General features: G+C 41.2%; 3 protein-coding genes across 7 annotated transcripts; 1 reads left to right on the forward strand and 2 right to left on the reverse strand.

Annotated features, from left to right (window-relative positions):
* Positions 1 to 1195: 1195 nt before the first annotated feature.
* On the reverse strand, positions 1196 to 10837 carry RB195_010044 (uncharacterized protein; the record flags this gene model as incomplete). Of its 4 annotated transcripts, none has more annotated exons than XM_013443090.2 (15): positions 1196 to 1330; positions 1420 to 1542; positions 1597 to 1757; positions 2762 to 2850; positions 4054 to 4145; positions 4249 to 4363; positions 4425 to 4543; positions 4594 to 4671; positions 4774 to 4887; positions 4941 to 5115; positions 5292 to 5438; positions 5490 to 5587; positions 5647 to 5715; positions 6137 to 6256; positions 10739 to 10837. In XM_013443090.2, 15 exons carry the CDS (start codon positions 10835 to 10837, stop codon positions 1196 to 1198), a joined length of 1734 nt encoding a protein of 577 aa, XP_013298544.2. The 4 variants fall into 4 exon arrangements, with proteins under 4 accessions (XP_013298544.2, XP_064048446.1, XP_064048447.1 ...); XM_064190863.1 differs by lacking the exon at positions 10739 to 10837 and adding an exon at positions 6344 to 6496; XM_064190865.1 differs by lacking the exon at positions 10739 to 10837 and adding an exon at positions 6392 to 6460.
* On the forward strand, positions 7019 to 7598 carry RB195_010045 (uncharacterized protein; the record flags this gene model as incomplete). 2 transcript variants are annotated; one of them, XM_064190866.1, is made up of 3 exons in its annotated part: positions 7019 to 7133; positions 7234 to 7370; positions 7422 to 7598. In XM_064190866.1, 3 exons carry the CDS (start codon positions 7019 to 7021, stop codon positions 7596 to 7598), a joined length of 429 nt encoding a protein of 142 aa, XP_064048448.1. The 2 variants fall into 2 exon arrangements, with proteins under 2 accessions (XP_064048448.1, XP_013298543.2); XM_013443089.2 differs by lacking the exon at positions 7019 to 7133 and having other exon boundaries at positions 7242 to 7370.
* A 6670-nt stretch (positions 10838 to 17507) lies between the features above and the next one.
* Positions 17508 to 18854, reverse strand: RB195_010046 (uncharacterized protein; the record flags this gene model as incomplete). The annotated part of the gene is made up of 3 exons (XM_064190867.1): positions 17508 to 17620; positions 17690 to 17793; positions 18784 to 18854. The coding sequence occupies 3 exons, from the start codon at positions 18852 to 18854 to the stop codon at positions 17508 to 17510; spliced, it is 288 nt and encodes a 95-aa protein (XP_064048450.1).
* Positions 18855 to 19390: the final 536 nt, after the last annotated feature.

A 19390-nucleotide genomic window follows, 5' to 3' on the forward strand; every position in this document is an offset into this window, starting at 1 on the left:
AGATCCCACAAAAGTTGTTATTGTTATGTCCGTTGCGTTGATTCGATGCGTTAGTTGGTTTCCAATTTCGATTGTTAAAGCGCTCATGCTATTTACCGATGTCACGTCCATTGATAGTGTAGTAAAAACTCGTCCTAATTTTTTTTTAAATCTTGTCTTATTAAGTACCTATTCTTTTCCTGGTGTGGTTCTTTGTTTTTTTTTTTCCACTTTCCTATTGTGCAACTTTTTCTGTTGGTAAGCGAAGATATATGTTCAACGAATATTGAGAATAAACAGCCGAAAAAAAACTAATCAAAGTTGCCTATATATTGTTTCGGTGAATTCTAGGTGCAACCATAGAGAACGTGACGTTTTATAACAAAGAACTTTTGTATACCATTGTTGAAGTCGTCAACCTGAGTATTGACGCTAGCAGGATGTTGTCCGGTGCATATTTATTCGTGAATTTATTGCGTTAGTTCAGAGTTAAGACACCTACAACATGTAGATCCATTCAGTCGCTGTTGTGGTTCAATGTGGAGCCACGTTTTGTGTTGCTTGCTGCATCATATACAAGTGTGCTCTTCAGAATTCCTTCCAGCACTTCGAGAAGTAGCTATGCTAGAAGTAGCACGTGCGCTTATCAACGATTTGTGGCTCATCCGTAAAGCACCTCGTTGATTCAATTCGAAATGGCCTCACAATTACCATAAGAAGCTTTGCTGAAAGTCAAGACATTAGTTTGGGAGTCATTGCAGTTGTTGTGCAAATTCTCTGCCTTTAAATCTTCTTAGCGATTTTTCAAAGAAATTCGTAGTCGTTGGGCAATTTTTAAAGCTTAAACGACTAAGAAGCTTTTTTACCATCTATACCCACTTATTTATTCTTGTCCTTGTTCCACTAGAACTGATAATTAGTGGTGTCAAGTCCTTTTATCTCTCTCTATGGCCTTACTTGTGCATTTTGTATTAAAGCTCAGGAACTCTGTTATGTTCGTATCTGCTCCGGACGTATCTTTTTAACTTGTTTTATTGATACAGTAAAAACTGTCCCAGTATACTTTTTATAGTAGGCTATAGTAATATTCGCAACAAGCGAACAACAGTAACAACAAATGTGGCGAATCCAAATAACAACAGTGATCAACTAACAACAACATTTAACATCATAACTTGGACAACAATTGAGAAACATAAATAGATAGAGGAGTTCTTTACAAAACATCTCGCAGTTCTTTCTGGCTGAGTCGACCCTTTTTCATCTTCTTCAATAACTTCACATCACTTTCAAAGTCATCTTTTTCTTCGGCGGCATTCTGCAGTATTTTTCGTTTCAACGCCTTCGATCCCTGGAAATAACAGAACGTTTTCTTTTTTTATTGTGAAACCACCATGGGTAACCACTCCTACCCTACTATTGTTATCGCAAGCAACGAACCTTCTCTAACGTGCCACCATCTTTCTCAGAAATCTTTTTGTCCTTTCCCTTCTTGTTTAATGATTGTTTTGCCAACCTCTCCTTCTTAACCTTCAACTTCTTCTCGTGCTTCGCGGCCATTATCTAAAGTGATCCAATAGCGAAAGAATCAAGGTGAGCGTTCGAAGAATTGCATACCTCAGTTCGCTTTAGTTCTAATGCTGGGTTCGCATATTTTATCGCTGACGTGTCAATGCTGCTTCTTTGGAATTTATCTAAATCCTTTCTTCCACTCAGTTCTCTCATTTTCGGAAGTCGAAGAAGGCCGTATGCATGTGCCAACCCGGGTACGTCAAGATCTTAAGATGTAAGAAACACTTTAGCACCACCAGATACTTCGATGTTAGAGGAATGAGTGAAATGTTCCTCCTTTTTCCGATGATGTTTTTTGAAAATACATGACACATTTCGTCGTATTCTATTTCCTTTTTCTTTCGATAGTAACGCTTATTTTGAACTAACATTTTAAATCAAACTAGCGTTACCCCTGGAGAATAGAATAGAGAGTAACGCTTATTTTTCCTTATCTTATCTCCCTTATCTCAGACCTCTTCTAGGAAAGTTTTGCAGCTCCCTGTTAAAGGCAGCATTCCACGAATCTGACGTGGTAAAGGAATCCGTGGGACAGGCTAGAGAAGGGGTTATAGATTGTGGTTTCGCTCATCTCTTCCCAATCTTCGTAAAAAAAAACTAGAAGACCTTGCTTTTTCCTAAATGAGTTGTAACGCGCCCCTTTGTGTACGCGCCGCATCCACGTGCGAGCGGTCGAAGCTTCATAGGGCTTCCACACCACCCTATTCAAATGAAACAGATGAATAGGCTGATGAGGGGACCGGAACGTGTACATAGAGGATCGTTCTAACATACCTCTTACGAAGTAAAGCGATTTCCATGCACTTTTTTGAGATGAGCAGAGCCACTACGGATTCCGCAATCTGCAACCCCAACTCTAGCTTTTCCCGCGGATTCCTTTCCCAAGTCGGATTCGTGGTATGTTGCCTTAAAGTCAAACTAATTAGATGACCGCAGCGCTGGAGCCAGCAACCGCTTCATATCGTTCAAGCAGCGCTAATACCGAGAATGAATCTAATAAAGTAATGCTCGCGAATGACGATAGAATATCAAGTGTATATAATCGACATGAGAAATTGTTCAAACTTTAAAAATATCGAGCTACACGTGCAGTTTTGTCATTTCTTGGTGCATAGAACTCTTTATGCGCTTTTTTAATCCTATTCCCTACTCTCAGAAATCATTGAAACCGATTGTCATGGGAAATACTCTTGAAAAATCCCAATCTTACCTTTTAGTCCACACACTATATTACAGTCATGCTTCACATAGCTTTCAATGTGCGAAACGAATGCTCGGGAGCCAGCTTCCAGAATTTCGCTGAAAGATACGGATATTTTGAAATACGGGGGACTAAATCGGAAAAGGTAGAAATTTAGAAGTATAGTCGGATCAAAACGACATGAATCACCACTGTAGTTGCGGTGCATTTGCTTACGCGCTCGAAACGGCGCGGCGGAGGCAGCAGTTGGAACCGTGGTAGAGCAATAGCAAACTGCTGCGATGAGTGGTGCCAGCGAGAGTTCCAGTGCGCTCCCAACCACTACGTGTACCACCTGAGCGCCCCGAGTGAAGCCGCAATTGCGTGCCCTTTTGATCTTATTATACGTCCATCATTCATTTTTCATTCTACAACCCTTTGTGACAACGGAATTCTTGGCGTGTCTTGCATATTGGTTTTTTTTTACGTAGCTTACTGACAGGCCTATGCAAATAAAAAAGTCCTTTGAGAAATCAATCTGTTTGACATTGCCTGAGAGTAATTCAAAAAAAAAGAGAGAAACTTAGGAAAAATCAAAAGCTTCGAGGAAGTTGCTGTGGAAGATCTATGTGATATTTTCGGGAAAATACATAGTAGTCATGGGCACAAAGTTTCTCATCGCTTTATTCACCCTCACCCGCCCTATACAACTGCTTAATCACTTAAAAGTCCGCAACCCAATTATTTAAAAACTGAAATCAGCGAAGTAAGGTGATATGCCCTAGCTAAAAGCAATCGACCACCTTACGAACGACACCCTATATTTTTATTTGACTGGAGAATATTCCGCATTAGGGAAGACATTGAAAGAGTCAAAAGCGGATCTTTTACAAATTTTGATGGATGTGGATAATAAACGATTCTGTGGATTCACTATTACGTGAACCTAATATCTACAAATTCCACATTTCTAGTAATAATGTTATGAAATAAGTGTATTATTATAAAGGATTCAGGCACTAACACCTTAGGCGCACTTGCTTAGACAGCAGTATCCGTACCGGTGGCTTCGAACATTACGTCACACATTTGTATTAAGCAGACAGTCCAGTGTGAACGAAAATATTGTGCAATAAGAAAGGCTAGGAGTCAGAAGGGCATCTTCTAGTAGTAGAGCTATACCCATTCAACCTCATCAGAAATAAGCTACAGTGCTGGCTACAGGTAAGCAACTGAAAAAGGTAACTCGCCTACATCTCAACATTTCCGTACTACCGCGACCACTGCGACTTGCAAGTAGTCAAGAGTGTAACTGTGCTTACCGATCGGTGCATACAATCCTGACGATTTTCTCTCTGAGTTGATTTGCTTTAGCAGCACTATTTGTTGGTACAAAGATTTGCTTTAATTCCACCTATAACAACATCGCGTTAAATGGAACATAGACTGCTACTTGGAACTCATGATTACATTAAAAGTATAAAAGTGGAGGAGAAATCAACGAATGAGATAGATACCTGTTCATGCTTCGTCAAATAACCAATATAGGCAGCCTGCCCAGAAGAAATCACGAGCAAAGCGTTGCCGTCACGACCACATCGAGCAGTGCGTCCACAACGGTGGACGAACCAGCTGTAGAAGTTTCGGGAGAAATTAGATGAAGTGACTTTTTGGAATACAAAATGTCTGTTACCTAGACAACTTTGGAATTTCAAATTGTACAACCCAGTCAATATCCTGGATGTCAATACCGCGAGACATCACATCGGTTGATAGCATCACGGCGTTATCGTTTTTACGGAAAGTTTCTATCTTGAAAGATGCACTATAGATGAGAGACCTGAACTAAAAACAATTCTTACCTGTTTTGAACGCTCATTCGTTGAACTATGACCATGAACGGCACACAAGGTCCGTTTTGTTAAAACTCTCGAGAGAATCTGTAGGAAAAATACCAATTGTTTGTAAGTGTTGAGTAAGTATCATTGGATGCAAAAAACGCAACAATAGAATTTGGTCCACTTGCAATATTATTCTCATACCATTTGAAAGTATATGACTCCACCGCTAGAAGGAAAAAACACCAGAATTTTCTTGTCCGGTTTGTTTCGGATGAATTCGACAACACAACTCAATTTTTCGCCTGCTTCACACACCTCAATACGCAATAATAGTATACTCAAAAAAATACGAAAATTTTGTCACTTACTGTATAAAAGTTATTCAGAGTAGAAGGTGAGACTAAGTTAGCTGACTGCTTGATTCTTATCAATTTTTTATTTCTTAATCCAAACATCGTCAGATCATCCAGCTCTTTCGCCTGGGTAGCTGAGAACAAGCCTGTTCGTCGCTGTTTTGGTAGAGACTGCAGTATTTCCTTAAATCTAAAAGAGGTAGATTTGGTGTGAGCACATGAATTCGGCAAAGCTCTGGTAAAACAAGAACGAGTGGAAATATGTTGGAAAGGAAAACACATGCGAGAAGTAAAAGCCATTAAACAAATTTGAATGTAACAAACTTTGAAATGCATACCACACAAGCGTTAAGATTGCTAACTCACTGCATCTCAAATTGTGATTCATGAAACCGATCAGCTTCATCCACTATAAGTACTTCGACGGTTTTCAGCGAGCGCTTCAAACTCCCATTTTTATCTAACGATAAAAGGTGGGATAAACGACCAGGTGTTGCAATTAGTATGTTTCCTCTGAAGAGCACCGATTCGACAGAAAATAAACATAATTACTTCGAACCTTACCCTGAATCTCTCAATTTTTTCAGATTTTGTTCCACTTTTGTTCCTCCTACAGTAACTGTGATAGAGAAGCCCAGTTTCTCAAGGAACGGAGCGGCCACCTGAATGAAACGCTTGGAAGCCAGCAAGAATTCAAGTATGTCACATTAATTAACCTTACCGTTGCTATTTGAGATGAAAGTTCCCGAGAAGGAGTGAGAACAACGGCTCCAAATTCATGTTTTCCAAACTAAAAATGCAAATGAAACAATGGTACCCACTTATACCCGGTTTTCCAAAAGCACCTCTCAACAACAAAGTTGGGTAGAAGAGAAAACTTTGATAGGCTATAGCGTAAGGTGTTCAGAGAAAATGCAACAGTTGTTTTTTTTTTTTTTTTTTGAACAACGAAGTTTTTCAAGACGAAAATTCCTAAGCAGCCTCTAAATTTACAATGCTCAGAGAAGAGCATAAACAGTGGAAGTACACCTATCTACCCACTATTTCTTTCTTCTCAACCAATTTTTTTTTTATTCATCATTCAGAGCGTTTCGGTAGCAAATCTCTGGAGTATTATCCAGCACTCATGCAAAGTCACTTCCAACTGAACAATTTCCCTACTGTCTAATTTAACTGCTTGCACTTCAGGAAAAAGCATTTTACACACTCACAGCTCCTCTTTTGTGAAGAATCGCGAATGTTGGGAGTAGATAAGCAAGCGTCTTTCCGGATCCTGTAGGGGACTCTACTACGACGTCATGATGGTTCAAAAGTTCAGTTCCAGCTTGAATCTGAAAACACTTCATATCCTTACCAAAGTTTTGCGCTCGAGAAGTACTCAGATAGACCTAAGTAGTAGAGCAGGTTTACATCAGTACTTTACCAATTACAGTGCATCTTAGAGCAAATGGAACGGGCATTGGTACCGGTAAGATGTGTGCATGCAAGTTCGCGGTTGATGGTTCGAAACCATCACAGTGCTCGCTGTCTGTCATACGTGTTGCTGATTTCAATAAAGGAACTGGCATCATTCCTTCTAAAAGTGGATGAAACTTGCTACTTCTATTCCCGCTCCGCAGCCTGGTGACAACAACACCAAGGGCTTCTGAATTTCATGAATTCTGCTTCTGAAATAAAAAGACGCAAAATTAAACTGAGCTAGATACTTTCAACTGTGTTGTGCCAATATGAACTTTCAACTATATCGTGTCGCACCCCAACAACCTGGTGAAGCACGAAGTCCTCCAAGACTCGTATTTCTCAGAATTACGAGCATATCTATGTATTTCCCACAAATGGATTCCCAGATATGCGTAATTGATATCAAATTTCACTTCATTTCTTTAAGGTATTCCTTTCTAAATATATGGAACAAAAACAACAACCTATAGAACACAAACAACTTGCTCTGCACCGTTTGCTATTTATTCGTTAGAAACAATTAAACTCAACTGCAGCAACCTTAACAACTTTTTAAACTTGCTTCGAATAGAAATTTAAAGTAAACTGCATCAAGATTTTCTAATTGATGGACCTGCCAAGCATAGGCAGTGATGATCGCCGCAATATTAATTCCCGAACAGCACAAAAGCTGCTCGCAATTTAACAGCTGCGCCGACCGAGGTATCGATCGTGAGCTTGAGTCAATATCCCCGAACATCCTCAAATGTGAGGAAACGCTATTATTTCATTATATTACACATAAACTTTCTGTTCACTTTATTCTTGGACTTCTACACAAGAAAACCTATCTTCTTTCTCTCTGTAGCTTTTGCTATGGAAAAGAACAACTGGGGAGACTACTATTATCAAAGAAAACGGCCATCCGGCAAAAAAGCATGGCTTCTTGAGGTCATTCACTATATTAATCAGTCTATTCCGACATTCAGTGAAATCTTCGATGAGGTACAGATGAGTTTCGATCTTGTTTTCAGTTATTCACTTTTATTCTTTTAGGAAACGTTCTATGTATTTGCATTCTTAGTTGTTGTGTCTTCTATTCTCATGGCGTTTATTCTTTCAAAAGTCGTCGGAGTCACCATAAAGGAACATCACATAAATATAAATCGAGACTGGGGAGATCCTCAACCAGCAAACCCATTCAGATTTCCATGGAAAATGAAGAAAGAATAAAGATTCTTGTATGCTTCAACTTCATACTTTATTTACTGAAACGTAACACTATAACATAGAGTTTTCAACACAGAGATCACTTATTATCACTTTTCAGGAAGAAGAATCAAAATACACTTCTTTTCCATTCACTAGTAGCTATTTGTTGCATTTTGCCCTTCAGTTGTTGAAATCTCCTTCAAAGATAAACTAGACCACTTCTTCAAAGAAAAAAAAAACATTGTTTCTACTTCTCAATTAGTTCCATTTTGCTATTGAGTTGGTCTGAAGACCTCCACGCGTGATACTAAAACAGAATAAGTGGGTTGTTTTCCCTTCCGCCGGAGAGGTTAAGGGCTTAGTTGGCTTCAGTGCGGTTTCGAACCATCGCACGTGCTGTAATTGCACCTCCGATGGTTCGAAACCGCACTGAAGCCAACTAAGCCCTTAACCTCTCCGGCGTCTATAAATTGGTATCAGAATTGTCTGGGAGGAAAAAGCGCTGGTAGTATGTATCGTTTGACTTCCGCAAATCATAAACTGACTCATGTTCATGGCTTCAAACGATTCCGAATTGAAGTTTGAATGCGTTGGCGCAGTCCTATAAGGATTGATCAACGCCGGACACTTTACACTTCACTATTCTTAAAGTCAACCCTCACCTCATTCCGTTAATTTGCTGTTTATAATACCAACAAATAAATAAAGGAACATTTCTCAAGAAACAAAGCATACTAATGTATGCTTCGCTCGAGTAGAATTCCCTCGGGTGCGAATATGTGTCGGGGATGTGTTATGCTCTCGATTAAGCATGGGCACTGACCTGTCTCAAGCGAGAATGACAGAATCTTCGAAATTCTCTTTTCCTGATTTCAACAGTATTAATTCTTTTTTCATACAGAAGTGCACAGATAGGATCTTATACCCTAAGCAAAACTTTTCTTCATTAGTTTTGTATTTTGCTTTGTTACTAAAGCGCCCACAATGTTCTGATGTGTAGGAACTGAATTTCTGCTCCTTTTTTTTCGTGTAACTATTCACAGTTAGCGTAATCGTGTTCGTAGCGAAATTTGAAAAACCAACTACGAAGAACAGTAGTCATACGGTTGAACGAAAAAGCGGAGCAAAAATCCAATTTCTAGTAAATGAAGCATTTGAGGAGCAGAAGAAGAAACTGTGAGACTAGCAGAAAAGGATTTCCCCAGAATTACAACTGCTAAGGATGTAAATTGCGCACAATTTCAACAATGCCACAAACCAGTCACAGGGCCAGAAACCGAACAAACGGAAAAAAAAACCATAGAAAGGGACTTTCATAAAACTACGTAAACCTGTAATTCACGACTTATTATCGAGAAAAAAGAACAAACAGCTATCGAAAACGAAAAAAAAGACTTCCGAATAGGTTGTCATGCTCGGTGGAGACGGTAAGGAGTCCTTTCCTTCACCGAAGACACAATGCGTCACTCCGATACGACTCCTTCGTCGCCGGCTGTATAATAGTGAGATGTTGGAAAGTGGATTCTAAAACTCTTAAAGCTTTAAGAGATGCTTCCTTATAAATTCTAAATGCTAATGATGTGCTGTTTGGAAAGGAAGTCTGCAACATCTGTTACATCTAAAATTTAAGAAAGTAACTATAAACGCTTAATAGCACTATTATATTAATAGTATTGTGGGATAGAAAGGTGAATTAGAGGATATCCAGGTCGAAGCAGATGAGCACATTTGCTTCTTTAAATTCAGAGAAATGAGTACGACACATGACTTGTGGAAGGTAGCCATGGATAGGGAGCATAATGGATACCAACAAAAAGAACAATAATGAACATTATATAAATATGCACATCAAAAAGCTACTGGACTTATTCAATTCCTACCGCTTGTTTGACAATAAGGATTGCTTGCATGTTATCTATTAGAACTGAACAAGATCAAAAAAGACCAGAGTTTCCGAAACTAATGAAATTCTACTTACTTTCCTTAATTTCATATACTTCACATTGAGAGTACTTCGCTTTTGATTTCGAACACGATTTTTTTTGCCTTCGTTGTTGTCGATAGCAAAACTGCTAAACAAAAGCAAAACTTCTTCAGTTACATATGTACAACCGGTTTATCCAATCCTAGGACGCAACTAACTTTTAATAACATTCCTAGACTTCAATGGCACGGAATGCTTTATTTCATTTCACAGTGAAAATTCCAACCTCTCCCTATTTAAAGCAAGGGAAGCTCAGTCGTGAATGACGTTAAACTGTTTTTCGTCAAGTTGTTCTCAGGGAAATGTTGAATTATGGAACTCTTGTCACAGCAGAATTTCTGTCAACCAGATTTGCTCCCACCGAAAAATGAGAACAAGAAAATACAATGCATCAGAGCGGAGGAACCCCAGCTATCGTAGTCGAAAACCCTTCATAGACGAGAGTTGCAGCAAAGAGGTGAAGTGTTGATGAAACAAAAAATTTGGAGCTGTGAAAAGCAAAAATCGAAAATAAAATCAGCTGCTTTCACGGATATTGTAGGCACATTGTATTATGAAGTAGAGCGGACATTAGTTTTTCTAAAAATAAGACAAATTTCTTAGGCATTCTACAAGTGCTAAGAGGCACTACGGCCACAAATAGAGCGATTCTTGTACAAACATCGCGTTACGAAACAAAACGAATATTACATTTATACTCACAGCAATGAACACGCATCGTCTACTTAGGACAAACTAGCAGGAAAATCCGAGTTGTTTACGATCTATAATGAACTCGAAAACACACAACATTGTGGATGCGTTAGAACTAAAATTTTCATGTGTAATTTAGAAAGGAAGGAATAATGAGTCTTTGTCAGCAGCCCGTGAAACAAGCAGAGTGCTAGCAAAAAAGCAACAAAGTTATAGTACAAAGAATTAGAGTTCGTTTAACTTTTTTTCTTTCTGAAAGATTTCATGACTTTCTAGAAGGCGATCTTCTTGACAGAACATCGTTAGAAAGGAAGATTTAAATTGAAGGGATATTTATTTAAAGCTAAAAGTGCACAAGCACACAATAAAACAGTGAAATATTACAAAAAAAAACGGCGAAAATTCATACTAGCACATTGAAAGATGACCATCAGAGAAGAAGAGAAGCTCAAGGACCAGAAGAAAATCCTGCAAAAAGTCTCACCTGAACTTCTGTAAATTCTTCGTAAGCCTCTCGAAAAACTTCGTACACAACGCGTGGAATCAACTTTGAATATTGTTCTGACTGTGAATTTGAAGCCATGTCATGCGCAGAATGGGAAATATTGGTAGGCAAAACTGTCTAAGTGAAACCCGAAGATGCAAGAATCAACCATAACATCCGAATCAAAGACACCAACCGTGAAACAGCGCACTTTGTTCGCAACCTCAGAAATGTCTTCGAGGCGTGTATGGTACCTTTTGGGGATGTGTGTTACTGGGAATCGGCCAGTATTCATCTATTAGAAGTGTTGAGTTCAATCTCGAAGCTCTGTGACGTGTGTAGGCTGCTAGCAGAGTTCAGAGGGAATTCGTTGATTGTCGGCTAGAAAACGCGACCAGTACCCACCAAATCGTGGAGCTGCAAGAATGCGCTGCTCGGGTGCTCCGAACCCTGCGGCTGCCCTCGAGCAACATTGATACCGTAGATATTAAAAAATTGAGTGATGCCTTTTGATGGAGACCGTGCACCAGCTGATCCACCCGAATATCGGACTTAGTTCTATGGCGGCTAAGGACCTGTGGTTAACAGCTCTTCACACCCATCATTTTTTCAAAACTACTATTTGTGTTTCTTCTTCGTTTTCTACAACCGTCCTCCATCTTTCTGGTAGACTTTCAGTGCCTCTCATTTAAAATTCTAATGTTTGTTATGAAAAGAATTCCTCTAGTAACTCTGAAAAAAAAAACCCTAGACCAGGTATTGTTGCAAAAATATTCGCGAATGAGCTCACTGCTGCCCGACAGACACGAAGCGGTGCACGATCCTGAAAATTGCACTACCAGCCACATATGAAGATAAAATCTGTTTGCAATTGAAGAGAGCATACCACGAAATTGACGATGTTTGGATCTATCCGTGAAACGTTTGAGCGCAGTCACACTCTATTCCACTGGCTGCCTTGAAAAATGGCGAGGAACAGTTCTGTTCTTTTTCCTACGAGGCACCTAGCGACGTGTCGCGTATGTCCGACATGCGCGTCGAGTCTGCGATTGTGCGGAGAATTAACGCGGTGTTGCCGCTGGTTCTCCCGCTCCCTGGCTGTTACGGCGCGCATGCTAGCGCTCGCATACGTGACATCTTGTTAGATACTTCGTAGGAATATCTGGTCTACGAGGTCGTTTTCCACGCCGGTTTTCAAGAAATTTTGGAGCAATTGAGCGTGATTGCGCTCATATTCGTAATCTACACCCCACCCTACCTTTTCGTAGAGAGATCAGAACATCACCAATTTCGTGGTACGCTGACTTCAACACTATGAATGTTGTTAATGAAGGATTACTCTGTCCTACGGATTGTTTCGGATGTTGTGTTGTTACACATTATTACTTACTACTTAATCTATTATGGGTCTATTCCATTCCATTGTCCAACAGACAAACCATTCGCTAATGACATTCACCCTGATCACCTTCTATTGTTACACTAGACATTTGTTCTGCCAGTAAAGAGGAGTTTTAGGTAGGGGCTCAGAGGTTCAGGGTGCTCTCAATGTCACAGCATCCTTCATTGATGACTGGATGCCGAGCATGCAATGTTCGTTCCACATCTCTCACCTAGCGCTGCAGAAGATCTTGCGCAATGTGGAGAACACTGACTTGTGTCAACGATGAGGCATATATAGTCGAGTCAAAAGGACATGAAGCACGGTGCAGTTGCCCAAGCGGTTGCGCTCGAAGCGGCGCGGTGGAGATAGCCGCTGGAATTGAGCTGGGACCATCGCGAACTGCAGAAAGGAACGGTTGTAGCAGGGGTCATCACGCCATCGCACCGGCACGAGCGCAATCGCTTACGCAACTCCACCGCGCTGCATGTAGTTTTGACCCGGCTTTGAGTAGTTTCAAATCAACTTGGCCTGTGGTGCAGTTATGGAGAGCGAGATCCTCGATAGCTCAAGTCTGGTTCAGCAAAGTTACCATCTCGCGAATTTAATTTCCACCCTACGACGAGTCAAGTTTATTTGACGCGGTCGTAGCTAGCAAGCTGAAGTTTTTTTTCTAGTGCAAAAAATTAAGCGGTTCAGCACAACTAATGGAATGGCTCCACCTTCCAGAAATCGCAGTCTTTGAACTCTTTAAAACTTATTTAATCAAAAAAGCTTAAGTAGATTCACTTCCTGGAAGGCATAAAATCAAACAGGAATAAACTAGGTTTAGTCCAACTAAGGATATGTGGGCATATGTGCCTCTCTGAGCAGAACGCTATTTTGATCCACATTAAAGGCATCATCCCACGAATCTGAGGTGGTGCAGATTTCAGGTGGAGTACTTGTATACGGGATCGTAGATTATGGAGAGAGGGTGGTTCTGTCCATTTCTTCGTAATTGTCGTAAAAACGGCCAGGAAGATGCGGCGCGTACACAATGCTGGCGCGCTCCAATCGAGCTCCTTATAGAAAATGGCGCACTGGAACGCCCGCAATCGTATCTTCCGGGCCGTTTTTACGGAAAATAGGAAGAAATGAACGGGATCATCCTTCTCTCCATAATCTACGATCCCGTATACAATGTACAGGCCACCTCAGATTCGTGGGGTGATGCCTTTAATTCATGCTGAGCGTGTTTCCACGCGGCGCTATCTATTCTGCTTCCGTCGAGGCAGTAAACACCTATGCTGTGACGGGAACCGTCGTGAATCGAATTCATGTCATCTTCCATGGGATATATTCTATTGTTGTCGGAAAAGTAGCCTTGTTCTGCAGATTACGGTGAATCGCAAATGTCGTTTTATGTCTGAGAATGGTACGAACGTGATCTTCTGTTATCTGAGGAGCTCTACAGCACATATTTCTTTCATGGATCGGAAATTAATCTTCTACTGTGATTTCCAGCTGAAGCTGTACGTGCTGTATGTTCGTCGTACGTCTTTCTTGCTGTCCGAATCCGAAAACGTCGCTGTATCAATCTGAGAATTTTACTCAGGATCTCTAAGATCTTTGGCAAGCACCAAGTCCGCGAGTCCCAGCTACTCTGGGAATCCCCTCAAAACTCTATTTTTAACGTTTTGAAGCGTAGCGATAGAAATCTCCTAAAATTGCTTACTCACTGCTGAAAGAGTAAGTAAAGTAAATTTATTATGATATATATATATATATATATATATATATATATATATATATATATATATGTCATTAAAATACCCCACAGTGGTGCAAAACTCCTCACCGATGAGGTGGCGCAGCATCGTCATGTACCTGAGAGGCGAGCACTCTGCCACTGGAATACTGCCCAGAGTTATGCGGTCATGTAAGCTGGTCTTGATAACGCAAGTTTGTTTCTGTCATGTGTTAGTGAGGGTAAATAAACTTTTATGTGAATGTACGCTTCCAAATTTGCAAACTATCATGCTATAAAATGACGGACTTATTCTGTCACGTGTGTGCATCTGTGTATGTGTGTGTCTCAGACAAGAAATTCTAAAAACAGAGGGAGACGGATACCATGGCGTCGGTTTGGTGCGCTGGAGCCCCAACGCGGTAATATTGGGTGGGACGGGTCCTACGGCGTCGAATTCGTGCCCCGGAGCCAGATAACTGTAAAATGGAGTGCGGCGGGTCCCACAGGGTCGGAATATTGCGCTAGAAAGCTATAGATTAGGGAGAGGCGGGTTCCACTGCGTCAGATTGGTGCGCGGGAGTCCCAACGCGGTAGATTTGGTTTCTGTGGTTCTTTCGCATATCTATTTCGCAGCATATCTCCCTGATTCTGCTATCATCATTTCTTCAAAAAGAGGAAGCACACATGCAAGCGACTGCTTTAATACAATACATGATAGCCAACGGTTTACGCGATCTGACGTAGGACGTTATTTTTATCACTACGATAGTGATATTCACGTCATTTCATTGTCAGTGTTAGCACATCGTTCCTTGCTAATAGTTGAGAATGGAGGAAACCCATATTTTGAATAATATTTCCAAATTAAGGAGGTTTGAGAGAAACATAAGGGCGGGTGTAGTGTAGCGGTTAGAGGTTCCGTTTCCTGCACGATCGATCGGAGGTTCGTATCAGCCCTAGTGCGCACCAAACCTTTCATCCCTCCGGGGTCGATAAATTGGTAGCAGACTTGTCTGGGAGGATAAAAACACTGACTTGACACATCGGCTAGCCACCGCAAGTCATTGTATGGGGCGGTTACACGTTCGTAAACCTCAAACGATTCTGAATTGAAGTGAACGTGGGGGCGCATTCCAAGCGGATTGATCAACGCCAGAAACTTTATCCTTTATCCTTTATCCTTTGAGAGAAACATAGATGTAAAATCAAGTTTGATTGTTCTCCAAATATAGAAGTTCAGGGAAAAATCATAAAATCTTCCATCTACATATGCTCAAATTTTCGGGTAAAAAGGATGAAATCGTTGATAGAAAAAAAACAGCTCTAATTTTACAAGAAATGTCGCTACTGTTATTCCTTATTGATCGGTGAAGGCGAGCGAAGCACCAGAAAAAAGCTTGAAGTCCGGCTTTAGCTGGACGTTCAGGCTGGTTATTATTATTACTACTATACTTACTGTTATTACCTCTATTATTATTTCTCTCTGGCTATTTTATTACGTCCGTATATATCAAGCAATACCTAATGAGGATGACAAGAATGTTTCAATAAACTAGACGTAGACAAAACATATAGTAGGGGCAAAACGACATGAAGAACGGTACAGCTGCGTACCCGTTGATTGACCTGTCATCTACTTCGAAATCAGCGGAATTGGAACGACGTGCGGTTGACTACAATAAGCATGACCACACACTAGGAACTTTTGCGCAATAAGTTGCGAAAACTTCAGAGGAACTGTCGCAAAGTCATCAAACGAGAAGAAGACGCTGAATATCACGAGATATTTCTGATTGGCTCGTGATTCGACCCGTGCTCGAATTAAATAGGCGGTTGCGAGTTGGCACGATGATACCCTCACGACATTACGCTTCGATTGGAAATTGCAAAGGTCCCACCGCTAGCGCAACCGCAGTCTACGCAATTGCATCACAAGTTAGTTCGTTTTTGAACCTATTGCGTACTATTAAAGTCATTTGCTGAGAAGGACCAAGGGTTTTCTGTGAAACGAGCTTGAGTGGGATTGTTCATGTTAGTATAAGCTCTACTGAAGTAAAGAAAAGGATTTTTAGTGCATCTTACACGATTCTGTCATGAATGAAACGTGTGACCTTGTACAAGCCAAAAACTTGTGCAGAATAGGTGTGTTCCATGAAGTTGAAGAACTTCGACTTTCCGAAACAGTTTTCACCTCCAACTTTATGATCACTAACAGTTTTGCATCCCATTTACAACCACCTTTTTGTTGTCGTTGTTATCCACAGACATGGCGGAGGTGGAAATCCACACGCTTGCTTTGTTCCCACTTTTATGTTGAGTCGTCAAATGTACCCAGCTGATGAATCGGACACCACTCGGCTAGCCAAAAACTACGTAGTGACATCATTTTCTGCACTTCATGAGTCGAGGGCTGCCCTACTGCAATCATTTTCTTATATGTAGGTCTCAGAAACTAATTTTTTTTCCATGGCGAACCAAAATCGCTTCATTATATCACTCGACGAGAATTGGAAAGAGTGAGAGTCACCGCAAAAAACTAGTTCTACTTGTAATTCATGGTATTCATCACAAGATTCTTTCGATTCTTTCGTGATAAATTTCGATTGCCTCCTATAACTGAGCCTCTGAATCGTAGAGGCAGAGTGACGTGCAGCTCCCGCATCGGAGATGTGCAGAGACATTTTGCGCGATGCGAAAAGGATCATAACTGGGCTGAACACTCGACGGGGCCACTTTAATTACCGGGATGTGCCGAGGCACAAATTGAAGCGCGCAATCTCGCGTCATCAGCACAAGTGATTAGTTGTAGAGAGGGAAAGGAGAGGGCGACGTCTCGCGTCGGCTCTCTTCACTTCGTCTTTGCATTTCGCTTACACCTTCAACACGTTCCGGCGTCCATTTTCCGTTGTTTAGTGACCATTTTGTCTCTTTTGTTGCTGTTCCCTTTCTTTTCTACTCAGTCTGCGTGATAGAATGTTATTGACAGATTCTGCTCACAACCATTTTCCCTGTCACTACCAAATGTCTGCCAATGGTCGCAGCAACCATCGGATATTCGTCAACAACAATCCTCCCACGATGTTTTCGACAATGTGGAAATTTGTAACGGGCTTGGCAGCTTTTGAGTAGTAAGAGAATGATATAGTGAAGGATAACTGTGGGATCAGCTAAACAAATGGATTTCCGTACAGCTAGGGAGCAAATTCGCATTTGAGCAGCTCGCGAATTCTCATTCGTCTTGTCTTCGCATTGCAAACTGAACAACGAATTCGAATCTAATCAATGTTTCAATCGCTTCTCGCATCGTTTCAATTTACAACGCACGGCAAAAAAAATTGTTTCTAGTGTTTGCTAGTTTGCAAACTGGATACAACAGAAAAGAAATATCTTCTTACATCAAATGCAGTGAAGAAGTATAGATGTATAATCAATTTCGCGCGACTTTTTAAAATCAATGTGGAACACAGAAGAAGAGGAAGAAAAATTCTTGACAAAAAGACTGCAGAAGTCTGAACCACAACAAACACATCTGAAGCAGAAATAATGCGCTGTTAAAAGTACAAACCGGTCAAAATTACGTTACCTCCATATCTCTTTTGAGAGTCCTACAATGAATGTCTCTTGCAATGGGACCCTCCCTCAACGATGCTCTCCAGCTAGAAAGCAGCGATGTCGGAGCATAGTTCAAAACGTTTCCGCCGGACTACTCTTTTCCTTCGGTGGCCGAAAACCCCAAGAGTTGCAAAGTTTTTCGAAATTCTCCATATCCCTCAATACGAAATGAGAATTGAGAAACACAAGCGATACTGTTCCAGTGCCTATAAATTCATTTACAAACCTGCGTGGATGGCATGGATCGTAATTGTCGGCTTCCTGGGTTCAGAGCATAAATTGGACGCAACGCAACAAACATTCGATATTTTCAATCTGTCTTGAGTAACGCTAAACAAGCAAAAAATTGGTCTTTGTAGTCACTATCTGAGGCACCTCCATAAAGCGTAATTTTCGTTGTCGCATGATTTGAGCACAAGTTGTTGCGAAGGTTCTGGAATGTGCATAAGATGTCGCAAATATTCGTCATCGGCACTACGTACCAATTACTCTCCTCAGGAGAAGTAGCCCGCTATGTATGGATAACGAAAAATAATGGCGTGACAGTTTCCGGTCTCTGAGTAGCTATAGCCCTTGTATAGTTAACTGAGGAGTTCCGAGTAAATGCCGGCGAAGAAAAAATGACACATTCTGCGCTGAATGTGTTCAAGCTGAAGTCGATGTAAAGTACACATCATCATCATAGGTTAATTATCTAGTGATTTGCACGTTCTCTGCAATGCCACTTGCTTCGGGGTTTTTTTTTCAGAAGAGAGTCACGATCATGTCAAGAAACATCTTGCCACCCTATAGGTTAGGCTAAAGTTTTGCAGATACCGCTGCTTTGTGCAGTGCTATCCGTTGATCGCTTTTGTGTTTGAAAGAATGTTTGAGAGACTTCTCACTTCTGTTTCACTTCCTACTGAACCAACCCGCTTTCTGTTCAAAGCGACAGGCCAGAGTGCCTCTAGCATTCATACGAAATCGCAGAAGTTTATGAAAGCGTATGCGGCTGGAATCGAGAAATAGGACATGATTGCTTGGCCTTGAAGGTCTTCCCACTACGCTACACTTGATCACATACTCCGGAGTCAAATCTACAATTAAGTTGGATATTTTCAACCGAGTGACAGCGACGCGTATGCACGTACGCTCTCTGCACTCATGCCTGCTTCGTTGTGTCTTGTCTAGTCGGAGGCGCATCGCTATCACCTTCTTCAACACATTCCCACCGTTTTACATTGTTGCATTAGGTAACGGTGAAATCCGCTTCTCCACGGAGAGATGCCAGAATGGCGACAACAATCACTTTTCAAGTTCAATCCATTGAAGTACACTTACCGCCGAATGTATTCTGTCGGCACGGGCTTGGGTTCTCGGCGGAGGGAGGCAATGGCACCATGGTCTTCCATGACGGTCGATAGCAGGGCAATCGATGGGTTGATGAAGTGAAGATAAGCCCCACAAAGCTTTTTGTCTTTTTAACGGTTTCACATGCAGTTGTACATATTTTGTGACAAGCTCGATGCCGTTGCGTAAGCAGCAGCTCTTGAGGCGGTGCTGTGTAGCAGTTGGGATCGACCGAGGACCCCCGCTAGCACCATTTTTCTGCTTCCGTTCTCGATGGTCCCATTTCGATTCCGACCGTTTTCTCACCGCGCCGCTACGAGTGCAGCCACTTACGTTACTGCACCGAGATTCCTGTCGTTTTGACCCGACCATAGCTAGGATTACTTGGCAGTTGTTTTCGCACTAAAATCCTCATTCTTCAGCATCAACGCCATCGTCACCTTATCTCATTTCATTCGTCTCATAAATCTAATCGATCGATCGAACATATGTTTAGTTCAGCTCGATAACAGACTTCAAAACGTATTTATGTTTTCTTGTTATGCCAACGAGTTTTAGGTGAAACTTTCTTATTGGCCTGACGTTTCGACAAACTCGT

The sequence above is a fragment of the Necator americanus genome, chromosome III, assembly GCF_031761385.1.
Source record: "Necator americanus strain Aroian chromosome III, whole genome shotgun sequence".
In the NCBI taxonomy this organism is placed as follows: Eukaryota; Metazoa; Nematoda; class Chromadorea; order Rhabditida; family Ancylostomatidae; genus Necator; species Necator americanus.